This window comes from Cetorhinus maximus, chromosome 5, assembly GCF_964194155.1.
Source record: "Cetorhinus maximus chromosome 5, sCetMax3.hap1.1, whole genome shotgun sequence".
In the NCBI taxonomy this organism is placed as follows: Eukaryota; Metazoa; Chordata; class Chondrichthyes; order Lamniformes; family Cetorhinidae; genus Cetorhinus; species Cetorhinus maximus.
The window spans coordinates 167,085,240-167,105,705 of record NC_135883.1 but is presented as its reverse complement, the minus strand read 5'-3'; the positions used below and the strand labels follow the sequence as shown (position 1 = coordinate 167,105,705).

At 44.1% G+C, this 20,466-nt stretch overlaps 1 protein-coding gene across 4 annotated transcripts in view; it reads right to left on the bottom strand.

The window, feature by feature from the left end:
* Nucleotides 1–20,466, bottom strand: part of cul9 (cullin 9) — a 318,678-nt gene that overhangs the window by 68,440 nt on the left and 229,772 nt on the right. For all 4 annotated transcript variants that reach the window (XM_078542786.1, XM_078542788.1, XM_078542787.1 and 1 more), the window contains 4 exons: nucleotides 20,208–20,365; nucleotides 19,134–19,335; nucleotides 14,155–14,326; nucleotides 483–628 (listed from right to left, as the gene is read on the bottom strand). In XM_078542786.1, the coding sequence (XP_078398912.1) occupies nucleotides 483–628; nucleotides 14,155–14,326; nucleotides 19,134–19,335; nucleotides 20,208–20,365 (678 nt within the window). The remainder of the gene's footprint in view (nucleotides 1–482; nucleotides 629–14,154; nucleotides 14,327–19,133; nucleotides 19,336–20,207; nucleotides 20,366–20,466) is intronic.

The window sequence follows — 20,466 nt, the reverse complement described above, 5'->3', positions numbered from 1 at the left end:
CAATGAAGTTTTCAAACAGAAATTGTAAACCTCTCAATGTTTTCAACATAATAGATATGTTTATGAAGTTTATATGAGGGCTATGATGCAATCATATTTTATCAGTGTTATTCCTAAGGGCTTTAGTTCAAATTATATTAAAATGTGTTTAAAAATGATCAATACCAAATGAGTAGTCAGAACATTTCTATTCACAGTGCACATCACAGCAATCACATTAGTTAATAAAATGAATTGTTGATGGAAAATTTCATCTCGAAATGCTCAACAGAACATGGCCCATGAGATTTATTCAAAATATGTTAGAATGTCACATCTCCATTAACAATAAAATAGCAGTTAGTTTATGAGCAAGGTTAAGATGCAAGACATACACATGGGTATAGTGCACAAAAAATGTACACATTGCTGAGAATCAGCAATGCTAGGTAGAGCTATAACTTGTTAAATGGTTTCTGCCAGTATGGACAGTGCTGGTTTACCTCCTGTTCATTAAATTGCAGCAGGATGTACATTTGCAGAGTGGACACATGCAAAGTCAGCGATCCGTAGGAGATGACAGCATGTCCCAGCCATGTCCACTGTAACCGCCGAGGCTTTGTGCTGCTGAATCCATATACATTCTGACCTGGGAGTGAAAGGATAGAAATCAGAGACTAGACTTTGTAATAATGGATTCTAGAACACCACTACTACACACAACTTTCATTTCTACAAATCTCACAGGCAGAGTAAGGCTTCTTGAACCTGGGAGTGACTGCTGAACAGGGCAATGAAAGCAAAAATAGAAATAGTTAACAGAAAATGCTGGAAATACTCAGCATGTCTGGCAGCATCTGCGGAGGGAAAAACTGAGTTAATGTTTCATATTGGTGACCCTTTGCAAGAACTGGGAATGCTTACAGCCACATCTCTTTCCTCGGTAACCGTCTCTGGCTCAACTTATTCCAAGTGGATTCCAACTCAAATTCCACCCTTCATATTTCGATCCTCTATTATTAGAGATATCTCCAAGAACCAGACATCCACATTCCATGCCACGCACTGCCACATGCACATTTTCGACCTTTCTCCTCAGCAGCACTGACTCTCTATCTCAAAACTATCCTGGTCCACTGTTTCATTTCATCCTTCACTTTAACAAAAAAACATTTTTCCTTCCTTTCAGATGTTACGGTTGCAGGTTTCAACGAATCATGGATACCATTGTCCCTCCAGATCGTCAGATTGTTCTCCCCAATCACTTTTCTCTAACCCCATCTCTTGCCATACTTTTGCAAACCCCTCCGACCCTGAACAATCAGCCCTCAGTAAAAACCCTATTATACACCCATCTCAATGAATTTTAAGCTCGGCATGAGGCTGAGCTCTATTCCATTGCCTTAACTTCCACTTCATTGGCCAGGAGTCTTCCCCCACCCACACAGTGGAAATTTTCTCTCATCTTCAGAACCCTCCTTCTACCTGGATACCTCCATCTAATCTCTTTAAATCTTTTCATCGAGAACCGTCAATGTGACGTTGGCAATCGCAATTTCTCTGCTCCTCTCACCCACTCTAAGCTATCTCCCTGTGAACTTGCTGCACTCTGTTCCCTCAGAGCCAATCCTAACATCATCATCAAACCTGCTGAAATTGGTGGTGCTGCTGTTTTTTTGCAACAGATTGAACGCCGACTCGCTAACACTTTGTCCTATCTCTGCCTGGACCATGATCCCACTACCAAACATTAAACTATTATTTCCAAGATAGTCACTGACCTCATCTCCTCTGGAGAACTTCCTTCTATGACCTGCAACCTCAATCCCCAAACCTGACCAGCTTACTTCTACTTTCTTCTCAAGATGCACAAACCGGACTCCCTGGTAGATTCATCCTTTCAGCCTGTTTGTGCCTCACTGAACTGATTTCTTCTTATCCCAACTTTTTTTCTAGCTACATCCATGATTCTTACGATGCCCTCTGCCATTTTAGCACTTTGCAGTTTCTTGGCTCCATTTCACCATGGACATCCAACTCTCTCTACACCCCCAACCCCACCAGGATGCTCTCTGCTTCTTCCTTGAACAGAGGCCCAACCAGTCTCCATCCACCATCATCAAGTGGAGACAGTGGCGTAGTGATGATGTCACTGGGCGAGTAATCCAGAGACCCAGGCTAATGCTCTGGGACATGGGTTTGAATCCCACCACAGCAGTTGGTAGAATTTGAATCCAGTTAATAAATCTGGAATTATAAAGCTAGTCTGAGTAATGACGACCATGAAACTATCATCGATTGTCGCAAAAATCTATCTGGTTCACTAATGTCCTTTAGAGAAGGAAACCTGCCATCCTTACCTGGTCTGGCCTACATGTGAGTCTAGACCCACAGCAATGTGGTTGACTCTTAACTGCCCTCTGAAATGACCTAGCGAGGTCAGTTCAAAGGCAATTAGGAATGGGCAACAAATGCCAGCCATGCCCAAATCCCATGAATTAAAAAAAACCCTCCTCTGGCTCACACTGAACAACTTCTATAACTCCTTTCACCAAATAAAACGTGTTAGAGAAACCTGCCTGATTCTTGCTATACCTATCTTTCCATAGAATACAGGGGAATTCTTGGTTCCAGCCCTACTCAGACCCCCTTACTCGCCTCTGTCTTTGCTATATTGTTGACTGTATCATTGTTGTTTCCTCCTCTCACCCTGAACTGGAAAATTTCATTCACTTTGCTTCAAATTTCCATCCTTTTCTCACTATCACATGGTTCATCTCTGACTCTCTTCTGCCCCTCTTTGATCTTTCTGTCTTCATTTCTGGGTATTAGGCTATGGACCAATATTTACTATAGGCCCACTGACTCCCACAACTACCTTGACTACACTTCCTCTTGCCCTACTTCCTGTAAAGACTCATTCCATTCTCCCAGTTTGTCTCCATCACATCTATTGTAACGATGCAACCTTCCATACCAGCAACTCTGGATGTCATCCTTTTTTCTAAACTGAGGTTAACCACCTCCTCTCTCACCAACCCCAGTTGACAGAGTTGTCCACCATGTACATTCTATGTCACACACTTTTGCTATCACCTTCTTTCCAGAACCATGATAGGTTTCCCCTCATCCTCACTTTCCAGTCTCTGCTTTCATTCGATCATACCTTTGCCATTTCCGCCACCACAAAACTCATCTCCCCCCTCCCCACCCAGCATTCTGAAGAAACCACTCCATGTGTGACACCCTGATCCACTCTCAAACACCTTCAACACCCACCCCCTACCCACAGCACTTTCACATGCAAGCACAGGAGATGCAAATCCTGCTCTTTAACCTGCTCCTTTCTCACAATCTAAGGCTTGCAGGTTAAATGGAAATTCACTTGTACTTCTTTCAATTTGACCAACTGTGTTTGCTACTCATAATGTGGTCTCCTCTACATTTCTGCTCTCTGCCTACATGGTTCCAATGAAGCTCAGTATAAGCTCGAGGCACAGCAATGACTAGGCATTTTGCAGCTTCTACAATCAATATTGAGTTCAGTGCTTTTAGATCATAACCTCTGCCCCTTTCTTTTAGAGAGAAGTTGTTTGTGATGATTTTGCTTTCCCATTCACACCTCTGGACGCATCCTTTGTTTCTTTACTTGTTCCATTATCACCTCTTGTTGCCTTTCACCACCACCCCTTTCGTCATTTCATCTCTCCTGGCTGTCACCCAATCACAAACCTTCCTGAGCTCTGACAACAGTTCATCAATGTTCCATGATGACTCCACCTTATCAATATCATTGTTGTAACACCATGGGACTTCCAATTTTAACCATGGACTCCTTCATACCATCCCATATCTATTTCCTATTTCCCATTTATTATTAAATTTTTAGGTAACCAGACCTATAGTTAATTGGTAGTATAGAACTTGAGTGCTGCTAAAAAAGAGACATGTTGTTGAAGCTTTTCATCTTGCACTCATTAGGACAGATGCAAGAATGCCAAATTTCAAAAGGAAGAACAATTCATACTGCATAACAAAAGGGTGCGGATTGGTTGACAAGTCAGTTCTGATTGGCCGAGATGTTGCCATGGCAAATGTACCACAGAGCTATTGTGCCCCATGTTTTTATTCAAAAATGGTACAATGTCTGGACATATCCCTTTTGCCTGCAGAGGCCGGGTCACTGCATATGAGTTTATACAGCTTTTAGCAAGCGTAAACGAGCCACATATGTACAAACATACATATGAGTTAGAAGCAAGAGCACTTGGCCTCTCGAGCCTGCTCCACTATTCAATAAGATCATGGCTGATCAGATTGTAACCTCAACTCCACGTTCCCACATACCACCAATAACCTTTCATCCCTTGCTTATCAAGAATCTATCTACCTTTGCCTTAAAAATATTCAAAGACTCTACTTCTACTGCCTTTTGAGGAAGAGAGTTCCAAAGACACTCAGAGAAAAAAATTCTCGTCTCTGTTTTAAATGGGCAACCCCTTATTTTTAAACAATGACCCCTAGTTCTAGATTCTCCCACATCCTCTCCACATCCACCTTGTCAAGACCCTTCAGGATCTTATATGTTTCAATCAAGTCGCCTGCTTCTAAAATCCAGTAGATACAAGCCCAGCCTGTCCAGCCTTTCCTCATAAGACAATCTGTCCATTCCAGATATTAGTCTAGTAAACCTTCCCTGAACACCTTCCAACGCATTTACACCATTCCTTAAATAAGGAGATCAATACTGTCCACAGTAATCCAGATGTGGTCTCACCAATGCCCTGTATAACTGAAGCATGTCCTCCCTACTTTTGTAATCAATTCCCCTCATAATCAACAATAACATTCTATTAGCTTTTCTAATTACTTGCTGTACTTGCATACTAGCCTTTTGTGCTTCATGCACTAGGACATCCAGATCCCTCTGCATCTCAGAGCTCTGCAATCTCTCACCATTTAGATAATATGCTTCTCTTTTATTCTTCCTGCCAAAGTGGACAATTTCACATTTTTCCACATTATACTCCATTTTCCAGAGCTTTGCCCACTCACTTAACTTATCTACATCCCTTTGTAGCCTCCTTATGTCCTCTTCACAACTTACTTTCCTACCTATCTTTGTAGCACCAGCAAATTTGGCAACCATCCCATCCATCCTTTAGCTCAACTCATTTATATAAATTGTAAAAAGTTGAGCCCCCAGCACTGAGCCCCGTGGCACACCACTTGTTACATTGTACTAATCAGAAAATTACCCATTTTTGCCTACTCGCTGCTTCCTGTTAGCTATCCAATCTTCTATCCATGTCAATGTTACCCCCTACACTATAAGCTTTTATTTTCTGCAATAACCTTTGATATGGCACTTTTTCTGGAAATCTAAGTACAGTACATCCACTGGCTCTTCTTTATCTGCAGCACCTGTTAGCTCTTCAAAGAGCTCCAATAAATTGGTTAAGCACGGTTTCCCCCTCTCATATTCTCTGCCTGATTGCCTTGAATTTTTCAAAGTGCCCTGCTATAACGTCTTTAATGATAGTTTCTAACATTTTTCCTATGGCAGGGAAAATGTGAGCCCACCTGATAATCTTAAATTGGTTAAGAGTAATTATTAGCACACTCGGCATTGTTCCGCAAGTGCTGTCCAATCGCAGAATCACATTAATATTAGACATTAAGTTCTGAGTTTGTCAAGCATGGATTGGTTGAGTATGGTCAGTACAGTGCCTAATGCAAACAGCCGAAGGGATGTGCTATGGGATATGATCCGTCAGTCAATGGGGCATATGGACTACGTGCCGGGCATTGCACTGAAATTCACATACCACAATACTCATTTGTGTAGTAGGCAGAACATATTTTCAGCTTGACGACAGCATAGTAGCAACGTGAAATGGCCTTTCTCAATATCCTACAAGCCACCTTTTTAAACCCCACGCCCGTCTCCTCCATCCTCACCTCCAACAGTAATTGCGAGCAACTCATGGGCTTCTTTGTCACTAAATTAAGGCCATTCAATCAGCTGCCTCTGTATGTCCCACCCTTAGCTAGCCCACTTAGCCAAATTTCCTGTCAAAGTGTTCACTGCCCAAGCCCTGAACTTGCATCTTTCTCTAGTTTCTCTCCTATCTCTCCTCATGCTCTCTCCAAGCTATTCTGGTCCATGGGACCCTTGATCATATTCCCATGAGACTACTGATCACCCAGCTTCCCCTCCTTTTTTTCTTTATTCATTCACGGGATGTGGGCTTCGCTGGCTGGGCCAGCATTTATTACCCATCCCTAGTTGCTTTTGAGAAGGTGGTGGTGAGCTGCTTTCTTGAAACGCTGCAATCCATGTGATGTAAGTACACCAACTGTTAGGAAAGGAGATCCAGGATTTTGACCCAGTGACAGTGAAGGAACGGTGATATATTTCCAAGTCAGTATGGTTAGTGACTTGGAGGGGAACTTCCAGGCGGTGGTGTTCCTATCTATCTGCTGCCCTTGTCCTTCTGAATGGTAGTGGTTGTGGGTTTGGAAGGTGCTGTCAAAGGAGCCTTAGTGAAGTCCTGCAGTGCATCTTGTAGACAGTACACACTTCAGCTGCTATGCATCGGTGGTGGAGGGAGTGAATGTTTGTGGATGTGGTGCCAATCAAGCGGCCTGCTTTGTCCTGGATGGTGTCAAACTTCTTGAGTATTGTGGGAGCTGCACTCATCCAGACAAGTGGGGAGTATTCCATCACACACCTGACTTGTACCTTGTAGATGGTGGACAGGCTTTGGGGAGAAAGCAGGTGAGTTACTCTTCACAGGATTCCTAGCCTCTGACCTGCTCTTGTGGCCACAGTATTTTTATGGCTAGTCCATTTCAGTTTCTGGTCAATGGTAACACCCAGGATGTTGATAGTGGGGGATTCAGTGATGGTAATGCCATTGTACATCATGGAGCAAAGGTAAGATTCTCTCTTGTTGGAGATGGTCATTGCCTGGCACTTGTGTGGTGAAAATGTTACTTGCCACTTGTCAGGCCAAACCTGGATATTGTCCAGGTCTTGCTGCATTTGGACACGGAGTGCTTCCGTATCCAAGGAGTCAAGAATGGTGCTGAACATTATGCAATCATCAACGAACATCCCCACTTCTGACCTTATGATGGACGGAAGGTCATTGATGAAGCAGCTGAAGATGGTTGGGCTGAGGAATTCCTACAGCGATGTCCTGGAGCTGAGGTGGCTGGCCTCCAACAATCACAGCCAGGTTCCTTTGTGCTAGGTATGACTCCAACCAGTGGAGAGTTTTCCCCCTGATTCCCATTGACCCCAGTTTTGCTCGGGTTCCTTGATGCCACACTCAATCAAATGCTGCCTTGATGTCAAGGGCAGTCACTCTCACCTCACCTCGCAAGTTCAGCTCTTTTGTCCATGTTTGAACCAAGGCTGTAATAAGGTCAGGAGCTGAGTGGCCCCACAGGAACCCAAACTGGGCGTCAGTGAGCAGGTTATTGCTAAGTAAGTGCCGCTTGATAGCACTGTTGATGACCCCTTCGATTACTTTACTGATAATCAAGAGTAAACTGATAGGGCGGTAATTGGCTGGGTTGGATTTGTCCTGCTTTTTGTGCACAAGACATACCTGGGAAATTTTCCACATAGCTGGGTAGATGCCAGTGTCATAGATGTGCCAGAACAGCTTGGCTAGGGGTATGGCAAGTTCTGGAGCACAAGTCTTCAGTACTATTGCTGGAATATTGTTAGGGCCCATAGCCTTTGCACTATCCAGTGCCTTCTTGACATCACGTGGAGTGAATCGAATTGGCTGAAGACTGGCACCTGTGATCCTGGGGACCTCTGGAGGAGGCTGAGGTTGATCATCCACTTAGCACTTCTGGCTGGAGATTGTTGCAAATGCTTCAGCCTTATCTTTTGCACTGATATGTTGGGCTCCTCCATCATTGAGGATGGGGATTTTTGTGGAGCCTCCATCGAGTTGCTTAATTGTCCACCGCCATTCATGCCTGGATCCATTGCTTATAGGAATGCTTAGCTCGGTCTATCACTTGCTGCTTATGCTGTTTGGCACGCAAGTAGTCCTGCGTTATGGCTTCACCAGATTGACACCTCATTTTTAGGTATTCCTGGTACTGCTCCTGGCATGCCCTCCTGCACTCTTCATTGAATCAGGGTTGATCCCCTGGCTTGATGGTAATGGTGAAGTGGGGGATATGCCGGGCCATGAGGTTATAGATTGTGTTCGAGTACCATTCTGCTGCTGCTGATGGCCCACAGCGCCTCATGGATGCCCAGTCTTGAGTTGCTAGATCTGTCCAAAATCTATCCCATTTCGCACGGTGGTAGTGCCACACAGCAGGGTATCCTCAACGTGAAGGCAGGACTTTGGCTCCACAATGACTGTGTGGTGGTCAACCCTACCGATACTGTCATGGGCAGATGCATCTGCGGCAGGCAGGTTGGTGAGGATGAGGTCAAGTATGTTTTTCCCTCTTGTTGGTTCCCTCTCCACCTGCCGCAGGCCCAGTCTAGCAGCTATGTAATTTAGGGCTAGGCCAGCTCAGTCAGTAATGATGCCACCGAGCAACTCTTGGTGATGGACATTGATGTCCCCCACCCAGAGTACATTCTGCGCTCTTGCCACCCTCAGTGCTTCCTCCAAGTGGTGTTCAACATGGAGGAGCACTGATTCATCAGCTAAAGGAGGGCGATACGTGGTAATCAGCAGGAGGTTTCCTTGCCCACGTTTGACGGCATGATGCCATGAGACTTCATGGGGTCCGGATTTGATATTGAGGACTCCCAGGGCAACTTCCTCCCGACTGTGTTGCCACCTCTGCTGGGTGTGTCCTGCCGATGGGACAGGACATACCCAGGGATGGTGGTGGTATCTGAGACATTATCTGTAAGGTATGATTCAGTGAGGATGACTATGTCAGGCTGCTGCTTGACTAGTCTGTGAGACAGCTCTCCCAGTTTTGGCACTAGCCCCCAGATGTTAGCAAGGAGGACTTTGCAGGGTCGACAGGGTTGAGTTTGTTGCTGTTGTTTCCAGCGCCTAGGTCGATACCGGGTGGTCTGTCCAGTTATTTGTTCTTTTTTTGAGACTTTGTAGCGGTTTGTTACAACTGAGTGTCTTGCTAGGCCATTTCAGAGGGCACTTAAGAGTCAAACACATTGCTGTGGGTCTGGAGTCACATGTAAGCCAGACCAGGTAAGGACTGCAGATTTCCTTCCCTAAAGGACATTAATGAACCAGATGGGTTTTTCACAGCAATCGACAATGGTTTCATGGTCATCATTAGTCTTTTAATTCCAAATTCCTGGCCCCCATGTTAGCCAATGTTGAAAAACGTTCTCTCTCTTCAGGTGCTGCCCCCCGCTCCTTTAAATCTGACGTCATCACCCTTCTCCTCAATAAAAAACAACCCTTGGCCCAACTGCCCTTGCAAACTATCACCCCATCTCTAACCACCCCCTTTTCATTCCAAAGTCCTTGAACAGTTTGCTGCCTCCAAATTCATGCCCCTCTTTCTTGGACCATGAATCCCTCCAATCAGGTTTCAATACCTGTCACCTACCAAAACAGTTAAGAAAATTACAAATGACATTATACGCGACTGTGATGAAGGCAAACTATCCCGTTTCATCTTTCTCAACCCGTCTGCAGTCTTTGACTAGGTTGAACATACCCTCCTTGTCCTCCAATGCCTTTCTACTGCCATCCAGCTGGGTGGGACTACAGACGCCTGGTTCTATTTCTATCTAATTGTAGCCAGAGTGTCACCTGCAATGGGCCTCCCACTACCGCACTGTTACCTCTGTTGTTCTCCAAGGCTCAATCCTTGGCCCCCTCCTATTTCTCATCTACATGCTGCCCCTCAATGACTTCATCTGAAAGCACAAGGTTTTCACATGTATGCTGATGACACCCAACTCTACTTCACCCCCACCTCTCTTTACTCCTCCACCATTGCTAAGTTATCAGACTGCTTATCCGACCTCCAGGACTCAATGAGTAGAAATTAAATTCTGGGAACACTGAAACCATTGTCCACGTTCCCTGCTCCAAACTTTTCCCTACCTACTGATTCCACCCTTCTCCCTGGCAACATTATGAGACTAAGTCAGACTGTTTGCAGCCTTGGTAGCATATTTGAGCCAGAGATCAGCTTCCGACTACATATTCATGGAATCACTAAGACCACCCGACATTGCCCCAGCCTCAGCTTATCTGAAACCCTCTGTCTTTGTTACTTCTAGACCTGACTACTCCAATGCACTCCTGGCTGACCACCCACATTCAACTCTCTGTAAACTTGGTCATCCAAAACTCTACTGGCACCAAGGCTCACTCACTCATCACCCCTGTGCTCGCTAACCTATATTAACTACCAGGCAAGCAATGGCTTGATGTTAAAATTCTTGCATGGCTCCTCATCTCTGTAATCTCCAGCCCTAAAACCCTTCAAGGTACTTACGCTCATCTAATTCTGGCCTCTTGAATTTTAATTGCTCCACCACTGGTGGCCATTCCCTTCAGCTGCCTAGGCTCTTAAGTTCTGAAATTTCACAGAATCACAGAAAATCACAGTGCAGAAGAGGCCCTTCAGCCCATCGAGTCTGCACCAACACGTGAGAAACACCTGACCTACGTACCAAATCCCATTTACCAGCACTTGGCCCATAGCCTTGAATGTTATGACGTGCCAAATGCTCATCCAGGTACTTTTTAAAGGATATGAGGCAACCCACCTCCACCACCCTCCCAGGCAGTGCATTCCAGACCGTCACCACCTCCTGGGTAAAAAAGGTTTTCCTCACATCCCCCCTAAACCTCCTGACCCTCACCTTGAACTTGTGTCCCCTCGTGACTGACCCTTCAACTAAGGGGAACAGCTGCTCCCTATCCACCCTGTCCATGCCCCTCATAATCTTGTACACCTCGATCATGTCGCCCCCTGAGTCTTCTCTGCTCCAACGAAAACAGCCCAAGTCTATCCAACCTCTCTTCATAACTTAAATGTTTCATCCCAGGCAACATCCTGGTGAATCTCCTCTGCACCCCCTCCAGTGCAATCACATCCTTCCTATAATGTGGCAACCAGAACTGCACACAGTACTCCAGCTGTGGCCTCACCAAGGTTCTATACAACTCCAACATGGCCTCCCTACTTTTGTAATCCATGCCTCGATTGATAAAGGCAAGTGTCCCATATGCATTTTTCACCACCCCACTAACATGCCCCTCTGCCTTCAGAGATCTATGGATGCACACGCCAAGGTCCCTTTGTTCTTCAGAACTTCCTAGTGTCATGCCGTTCATTGAATACTTCCTTGTCAAATTACTCCTTCCAAAGTGTATCACCTCACACTTTTCAGGGTTAAATTCCATCTGCCACTTATCTGCCCATTTGACCTTCCCGTCTATATCTTCCTGTAGCCCACGACACCCAACCTCACTGTTAACCACCCGGCCAATCTTTGTGTCATCCGCAAACTTACTAATCCTGCCCCCGACATAGTCATCTATGTCGTTTATATAAATGACGAATAATAGGGGACCCAGCACAGGTCCCTGTGGTACGCCACTGGACACTGGCTTCTAGTCACTAAAGCAGCCTTCTGTCATCACCCTCTGTCTCCTACAACTAAGCCAATTTTGAATCCAACTTAACAAATTACCCTGTATCCCATGTGCATCTGCCTTCTTTATAAGTCTCCCAGGTGAAATCTTGTCAAAGGCTTTGCTGAAATCCATATAAACTACATCAACTGCACTACCCTCATCTACACACCTGGTCACCTCCTCAAGAAATTCCATCAAATTTGTTAGGCATGACCTCCCTCTGACAAAGCCATGCTGACTATCCCTGGTCAAACCTTGCCTCTCCAAGTGGAGATATATTCTCTCCTTCAGAATTTTCTCCAATAGTTTCCCTACCACTGAGGTGAGACTCACTGGCCTGTAGTTCCCTGGTTTATTTTAAGCATGATTTCCCTTTCGTAAATCCATGCTGACTCTGTCCGATTCTGCTAATGTTTTCCAAGTGCTCAGCTATTAAATCTTTTATAATGGACTCTAGAATTTTCCCCACTACCGACGTCAGGCTGACTGGTCTATAATTCCCTGTTTCTCTCTACCTCCCTTTTTAAATAGTGGGGTTACATTAGCCACCCTCCAATCTGTAGGAACTGTTCCACAATCTATAGAATCTCGGAAGATGACCACCAATGCATCCACTATTTCTAGGGCCATTTCCTTAAGTACTCTGGGATGTAGATTATCAGGCCCTGGGGATTTATCGGCCTTCAAGCCCATCAACTTCCCCAACACCATTTTCCTAATCATACTGATTTCTTTCAGTTCCTCCCTCTCACTAAACCCTGTGTTCCCCAACATTTCTGTTATGTTATTTGTGTCCTCCTTTGTGAAGACAGTACCTAAACCTTGCCTCTATCTTTTTTAAAGCTACTAGTTGGACTGAGCTCTTGGCTTTACAACTCTCCTGCAATGCATCTTACACATTTTATATTAAGAATGCCATATAAATATAAGCTTCTGTTTCTTCTTGCCTCCCCTCCCCGCCTTTCCTTGCATGGCTTAAAAACCATTACACCTCCAAGCACTCCCAACTCTGACAACTGGTCACGGACCTGTTTCCCTACAGATGCAACTAAACATGATGAGCATTTCCAGTGTTTTCTCTAGTACTTTGCTCTTGTAAAGATAAAATAGTGATGGCTTGTATGGGAAACTAAAGGTATGCATATTAAAGAAGGCAGCAGAGGTGGCATCAAGGTGGGACCTTAATAGAATGCTCCAAGAGGGCAGAAGAATGTTGGCTGAATGAACTGCCACCAGTAGCATGCAGAGGAAGCTGGGAACAAAGGGAAGCCTGGTGTCAGGGAGCAGGCCTGTAAGGAAGGAGGTCAAGTTGGGGGCAACAAGGCCTGAGGATTTTGAAATTGAGATCACAAATTCTGAAGCCATTGCACTGGGCCACACAGGGGTTATCTAAGTTTCAAGAGGACAGAGATGATGTGAGTGTGCAACTTTATGAAGATGAGGAACACAAGTCCAACAAGGCTTGCAAAATGACTACTTCACCCCATACATCTCTCTATGGTGCATCAAAATAAAACAGCTTTTATTCCCTGCAGGATTATTGCCTTGATACAATTTCAGAGACATGTAGGCACCAGCATCTCCACTCCATTCAACAGTTCCTTTGATAGCCCAAATTCAAGCAAAGAAACTCACTCTGGATCATTGATTAGAACCTGTACATTCTGGTGGTACTGTTTCACTCTCATATCAGTCCACTCAGCAAAGGGGGTAGTACAAACTATAACAACTGAGAGAGATGGTGGCAAAGTGATAATGTCACTGGACTACTAATCCAGAGACCCAGGCTAATGCCCAGAGTACATGGATTCAAATCCACTCTGGCAACTGGTGGATACTTAATAAAAAAAAAATCTGGAACGTAAACCTAATCTCAGTTAACAGTGACCATGAAACTATCATCAATTAACATAAAAATCCACCTAATTCACTAATGCCCCTTTAAGGAAGGAAATCTGCCATCCTTACGTGCCATATGTGGCTCTCAACCCACAGCAATGTGATTGACTCTTAACTGCTCTTTGGAATGGCCTAGCTAGCCACTCAGTTCAAAGGCAGTTAGGGATAGGCAACAAATGCTGATCTTGCCAAAGATGCCCACATCCCATGAAAGAATAAAGAAAACAATTATTAAGAATCTTGGCAGTTTAGGATGAGGAGTTAAGGAGTTTCCTTCAACGATTTGGCTTGAAATTGTACCAACTGGAGACTTGTTCAGCACAGAGACTAAAATTGAGAGAAAAATCTCTCAGCATAAAAGTCAATTTAGAATCATATAGTACTGGAGGCCATTCAGCCCATCATACAGATGGGCTCTTTGAAACAGCAATCCAAATAATCCCATGCCACCATCTTTTCCCCAGAGCCCTACAAATATTTCCTTTCCAAGCATTTTCACCTTGTCTCTTGTATTAGACAGCAATGTAACTACTGCCTCTGGGCAGCAGGTTTTCAACTAATTTGGGTTTAATTGCTGTACTTGAACTTTTATGGCTTCTTCTTGGTTCTATGCACAAAAGACAACATTTCTGGATTTGATTCATATACTAACTAATAGTGTAGAAGTCGGAAAACTCCTCCAGGAAATTGCTGAGGGCAGATGGGAAGAATGCTCTGGGATCATCATGATAACAGAGAAAAGATATGGACCAACAACGTGGAGAAAGCACAAGTACTTTCAAATCAGTTTCTTCTTCTGTCGAGGATATCTGGTCTTCCATCATCTGTACAAAACAAGAAGGTTCACTGTAAAGTTTATGTTTGTATAAATGCAACAAGTTCATCACCTTTAACATACTAAAATGCCCAAGGCAATTTGGCACTGAAGCACATGAGATATTAAATAAAATATACAGTGCTAGTGTTTATACTCTACACAAGCCTCCTCCCATTCCATCTACTTCATCTTAACCTTCCTAGTTTTGGATGTTCTGCATTCTCTGCACATCTACTCTGTATTTAACATTTAAAATTTAAAAGAGCTCTATTAGATCTCCTTGAAGTCTAAGGCAGTGGCATAGTGGTATTGTCACTGGGCTGATAATCCAGAGAACCAGGATAATGCCCTGAGGACCCGGGTTCAAGTCCCACCACGGCAGGTGGTGGAATTTGAATCCAATAAAAATTTGGAATTAAAAGTCTAATGTTGACCATGAAACTATTGTGGTTTGTTGTGAAAACCCATCTGTCCTAATGTCCTTTAAGGAAGGAAATCTGCCATCCTTACCTCAGCTGGCCTACATGTGACTCCAGACACACAGCAATGTGGTTGACTCTTAAATGCCTTCTGAACAAGGGCAATTAGGGATGGGCAATAAATGCTGACCTAGTCAGCAATGCCCACACCCCATGAATGAATAATGAAAAAAAATTGTTTCTACTCCTTTTTCGTTCATCTAGTTCAGTGATTTTCAAAACAGGCGACAGCAAAACAACGTGAAACGTGAGCTGGGAGTGAAGTGCAGCCGTCACATTACAGAACTGAATGGGCTGGCTGGCTGCCTCACCCAGGAGAGGAGTGCACAAGGACAGACAATGAAAAGAGAAAGAGGCAGCCCCATCTTACTGATATCTGGAAGTAAATGCCTGTTTTATTAAAACACCCATTGCATGCAACACCTTTATGAGTACTATAATTTAGATGGCGGGTCAGTGATGACTAATCCATTTGATAAGGAGTCCTTCAACCAATAAAGTTTGATAACAACGTTTCTAGTTTCCTTTTGAAAGCATCATTTCCTATGATGAGAATTTCACATTCCGAGTGAAGAAATTTCTTGGAGTCATAGAGTTATACGGTACTGAAACAGGCCCCTTGGCCCATCATGTCCGTGCCGGCCATCAAACACCTATCTATTCTAATCCTATTTTCCAGCACTTGGCCCGCAGCCCTGTATGCTTTGGTGTTTCAAGTGCTCATCTAAATACTTCTTAAATGTTGTGAGGGTTCCTGCCTCTACCACTCCCTCAGGCAGTGTGTTCCAGATTCCAACCACCCTCTGGATGAAAAAGCTTTCCTCAAATATCCTCTAAACCTCCTGCCCCTTACCTTAAATCTATGCCCCCTAGTTATTGACACCTCCGCTAAGGGGAAAAGTTTCTTCCTATTTAACCTATGTCCCTCATAATTTTGTATACCTCTATCAGGTCCTCCCTCGGTCTTCTCTGCTCTAAGGAAAACTAGGGTTTGGCCTATCCAGTCTCTCTTCATAGCTGAAATGCTCCTGCCCAAGCAACATCCTGGTGAAGCTCCTCTGCACCCTCTCCAGTGCAATCATATTCTTCCTATAGTGTGGTGACTAGAACCCCCCAGTACTCCAGCTGTGACATAACTAGCGTTTTATACAGCGCCAACATAACCTCCCTGCTCTTATATTCTATGCCTCAGCTAATAAAAGGTAAGTATCCCATATCCCTTCTTAACCACTTTATTTACCTGTGCTGCTGCCTTCAGGGATCTATGGACATGTACACCAAGGTCCTTCTGATCCTCTTCTGTACGTTCTAGGGTCCTACCATTCATTGTGTATTCCCTTGCCGTGTTAGTCCTCCCAAAATGCATCACCTCACACGTCTCAGGATTAAATTCCATTTACCACTGCTCTGCTCATCTTACCAGCCCATCCTGTAATCTAAGGCTTTCCTCCTCACTATTTACAACACCACCAATTTTCGTGTCATCTGCGAACTTACTGATCATACCTCCTATATTCATGTCTAAATCATTAATGTACACTACAAACAGCACCGATCCCTGCGTACACCACTCGTCACAGGCTTCTAATTGCAAAAACAACCTTCGACCATCACCCTCCGCTTCCTGCCACTAAGCCAATTTTGGAGCCAAATTGCCCTAGATCCCAAGGGCTCTTCCCTTCTTGACCATTCTCACATGCAGGACCTTGTCAAAAGCCTTACTGAAGTCCATGTAGACTACATCAACTGCACTACCCTCATTTACACCTCCTCAAAAAATTGAATCAAATTTGTTAGACATGATCTCTCCCTGACAAAGCCATGCTAACTATCCCTGATTAATCCCTGCCTCTCCAAGTGCAGTTTAATCCTGTCCCTCAGAATTTTTTCCAATAATTTCCCTACCACTGATGTTAGACTCACTGGCCTGTAATTATCTGGTTTATCCCTACTACCCTTCTTGAATAATGGTACCACAATAGCTATCCTCCAGTCCTCTGGCACCTCTCCTGTGGCCAGAGAGGATTTCAAAATTAGTGTCAGAGCCCCTGCGATCTCCCCCCTTGCCTCATGCAGCAGCCTACAATACATTTCATCCGGGCCTGGGGATTTATCTACTTTTAAGCCTGCTAAAACCGCTAATACCTCCTCCCTTTCAGTGTTAATTTGTTCAAGTATATCACTGTCCCCCTCCCTGATTTCTACACCTACATCGTCCTTCTCCATAGTGAACACTATGATCCTTATTGGATTCATCAGTAATTATCTTGAATTTATGGTTCCGAGTTTTGGATGCTCCAAGTTGAACCATTCTCCGCATATCTACTCTGTCCAACCAATTCATAATTTAAAAGAGCTCTATTAGATTTCCTCTAAGTCTGCACTTTTCAATCTTTCAATTTGTCCCATCTTTCTCAATAGCTGTAATCTCTCAATCTGGAACCATCTGTGTAAATCTTTTTTGCAGTTGCTTCAGTGCTTCTATATCTCTTTTATGGTATGGAGAGCATGACTGTGCACGGTATGCTAAGGGCTGTGCTATTAGGACAGGTAACCAAAGCTTTGGTCTAAAAGGTAGGTTTTAAGAAGTAGTAGTGAGGTGAAGAGGTTTAGAGAGGAAATTCCAGAACTTAAGGCCTAGGCAATATGGTCACCAATGATAGAGCGATTAAAATCTGGGGTGTGAAAGAGGCCAGAATTGGAGGACCACAGAGGTCTTGCAGGCTGGTAAGTTTTGAGGAGGCAACAGAGATGGGGAGACTGAGACAATGGAGGGATTTGAAAACAAGGATGAGAATTTTAATATCGAGGTGCTGCTGAGAGACAATGTAGGTTAGGCCAGTGGAACTTGGTGCTGCTCATATCCTAGCTTTGGATGAGCTTGAGGTTATACAAGGTGCAGGATGGAAGGCCAGCTAGAAGAGCATTGGAACAGTTATATATAGAGGTAACAAAGGTATGGAAGAGTATTTCAACAGATGAGCTGAGGCAGGGTTGGAAGCAGGTGATGTTGCAGAGGAGGGAGTAGGCTGTCTTCGTGATGCAGGGGATATGTGATCAGAAGTTCATCAAGGTCAAACAGGAACCACAAAGTTGTCAACGATTTAATTCGGCCTCAGGCCAAGGAGAGGGCTAGAGTTAGTGGCTATGGAATGGAGCCTGTGGCAGAGGCTAAGGCTTCGGTCTTTCCAATATTAACTGAATGACATTTCTGCTCATTTAATACTAGATTCGAGCCAAGCAGCATGACAAATCAGAGGCAGTGGAGGATCGTCAGGGTACATGTGTTTTGAATAACAAGGCACAAAATGGGGAGGGTCCGCAATTGGGAGTATTATAAGGAACAATGCATTGCACTCAAAGGATCGGTCCATGGTATGGCCCATACCTTGATTGTCCAAATATAATCTTGCAAACTATTGAGCATAAATTTTCAATCATTATCCCAAATCAGGGCACCATTTACAATGCCTAGGTGCTAAGCTACAAAGCACTGAGAAAGGCAGTGGCTAAATGCCAAAACGGAGGAGAAATGTTATTATTGTCGTACCATGAAAGCACCATCAAGATAGGATGCTAAATGGACCAGCCACAGGATCCGATTTATAAGAACATTTGTTTACTTTTTAAATTAGATACAGACAATATTTTCTGTAAGTGAACAGTCGAGAACAAAGGCATTTTTAGGGCCTAAAAAAATCATCGTTCTATTAAATACATATGCCTCTATCATCCATTTTATTAGTCATTTTAAGTTACTTGTAATCATCAATGTACACTCTCAACTTTACAATTATTAATCACAGTTAACCAAGCACTGGACGCAAGACAATGGGATTTGTTTTGTCTGTACAGTATCAGGGTCTAACTTAAACTGGATTTCCAAAAATGAGGTCACCCCATCAAAACCATAGTGTAGTGCAGCAGCAAGATATTTGTCACATGTTTCTGGACTTAAAATGGGCCCCAGCAATAGATTACAAGGTATTTTTTAATCCTTTTATGGAATGGGAGCATTGCTGGCAATGTCAGCATTTGTTGCCCATCCCAAATTGTCCTCAAGGTGGTTGTGAGCCGCCTTCTTGAACTGCTGCAATCTATCTGATGTAGGTACACCCACAGTGCTATTAGGAAGGGAATTCCAGGTTCTTGACCCAGCAACAACGAAAAAACGCGATATAATTTCAAGTCAAGATGGTGTGTGGCTCAAGTGAATTACTGTTGTTTTAAATTTCACAGAACGACGGAAATAAAGAACTGCTGCATATTTAGATGTAGGTGATGAGACTCTCTCCTGCCCTTCTGCAAAGTATAAGCTGGATATCCTATACTTACTTCGTCATCCAGATCCTCCAGTTTCTTGTCGAGTTGTTGCAGCCTGTAGAGGTGGAACTCCTGCTGCAGCTCATCCGATGCGGTAAGATTCTTCAGCATCTGTTGAGGGTATCTGCTGGGGAAACAGGTTCCGATGTGATCGATAACAGCTCGCTCTAGCCACACTTTCCCTTGGCCTAGAAGCCGATCTGCCAGATAGTATCTGTCCAAAAAGAAACAGTCCAGGGTAAAGAAATGCACCAAAAAGTTTATTTTCAGATGTTTTCCACTCTCAGCTGGCCATTGCTCATCCATAGTTGCCCTCAAAGTGACCATGACCTGCTTTCTTGAACCACTGAAGTCCTTCTGAAGTTACTCCCATAGTGTTGTTAGGTTGAGTGTTGCAGAATTTCCACCCAGCAATGGTGATGTATGTTCAAGACATGATGGTATGTAACTTGAAGGTGATGGTGCTCCCGAGCACCTGCTATCCTTCCCCTCCTAAGTGATGGACTTGCTGAAGAGCTTGGGTGATTTGTTACAATGCATCTTGCAGATGGTACACACTGCAGCCATGTTTGCACCAGTGGTGGAGGGAGTGAAATGTTTAAGGTGCTGGAGGGGTGCCGATCAAGTGGGCAGTTTTGACCGGGATTGGTGGAGCTTCTCGAGTGTTGTTGGAGCTGCACTCATCCAGGCAAGTGGATAGTATTCCATCATACTTACGACTTGCTCCTCAGGGACAGAATATCCAAGCTCTAATTTGGGTAGTTACCACGCCAATTTGTCTCACTGGTTCAGTTGAGTTTCTAATTAATAGTGACCCCCCAGGGTCTTGAAGATGGGGGATTTGGCAATGGCAATCCCACTGAATGTTATGCAAGGTGATTATGCTCTCTCTTGTTGGAGGTGGTCATTGATTAGCATTGCTACTTATCAGCACCTGGTTGTTGTGTTGCTGCTTGTGGGTGTCCATTGCTTTATCATCTCCGGAATTGCATATAGAAAACTGTGCAATTAGCGAATGGCTACCAAACCGTTAACCAAGATATTATTTCCTCCTTTACCACCATTCCTGTAATCCATTCTCCTTACCTGTAGAAATGTTCAAACATGTTGGCCAGCTCAAGTCCTGAGAGGAACAGCATCGGCTCCAAGAATTGCTGCAGCTGATTTAGTGTTTCCACATTACTCGTGTTCATCTCACTTTCTTGGATGCGTTGATCAATGTACTGTGCAAACCGCTCACTGACCTAAAGAACAGAGTTACATTCAACTCATCTCACTATTACATGGACTTCAATTAGGAAACACTAACTGACCTTCCTACCTAAATCTCTCTCTCTCCTATCTT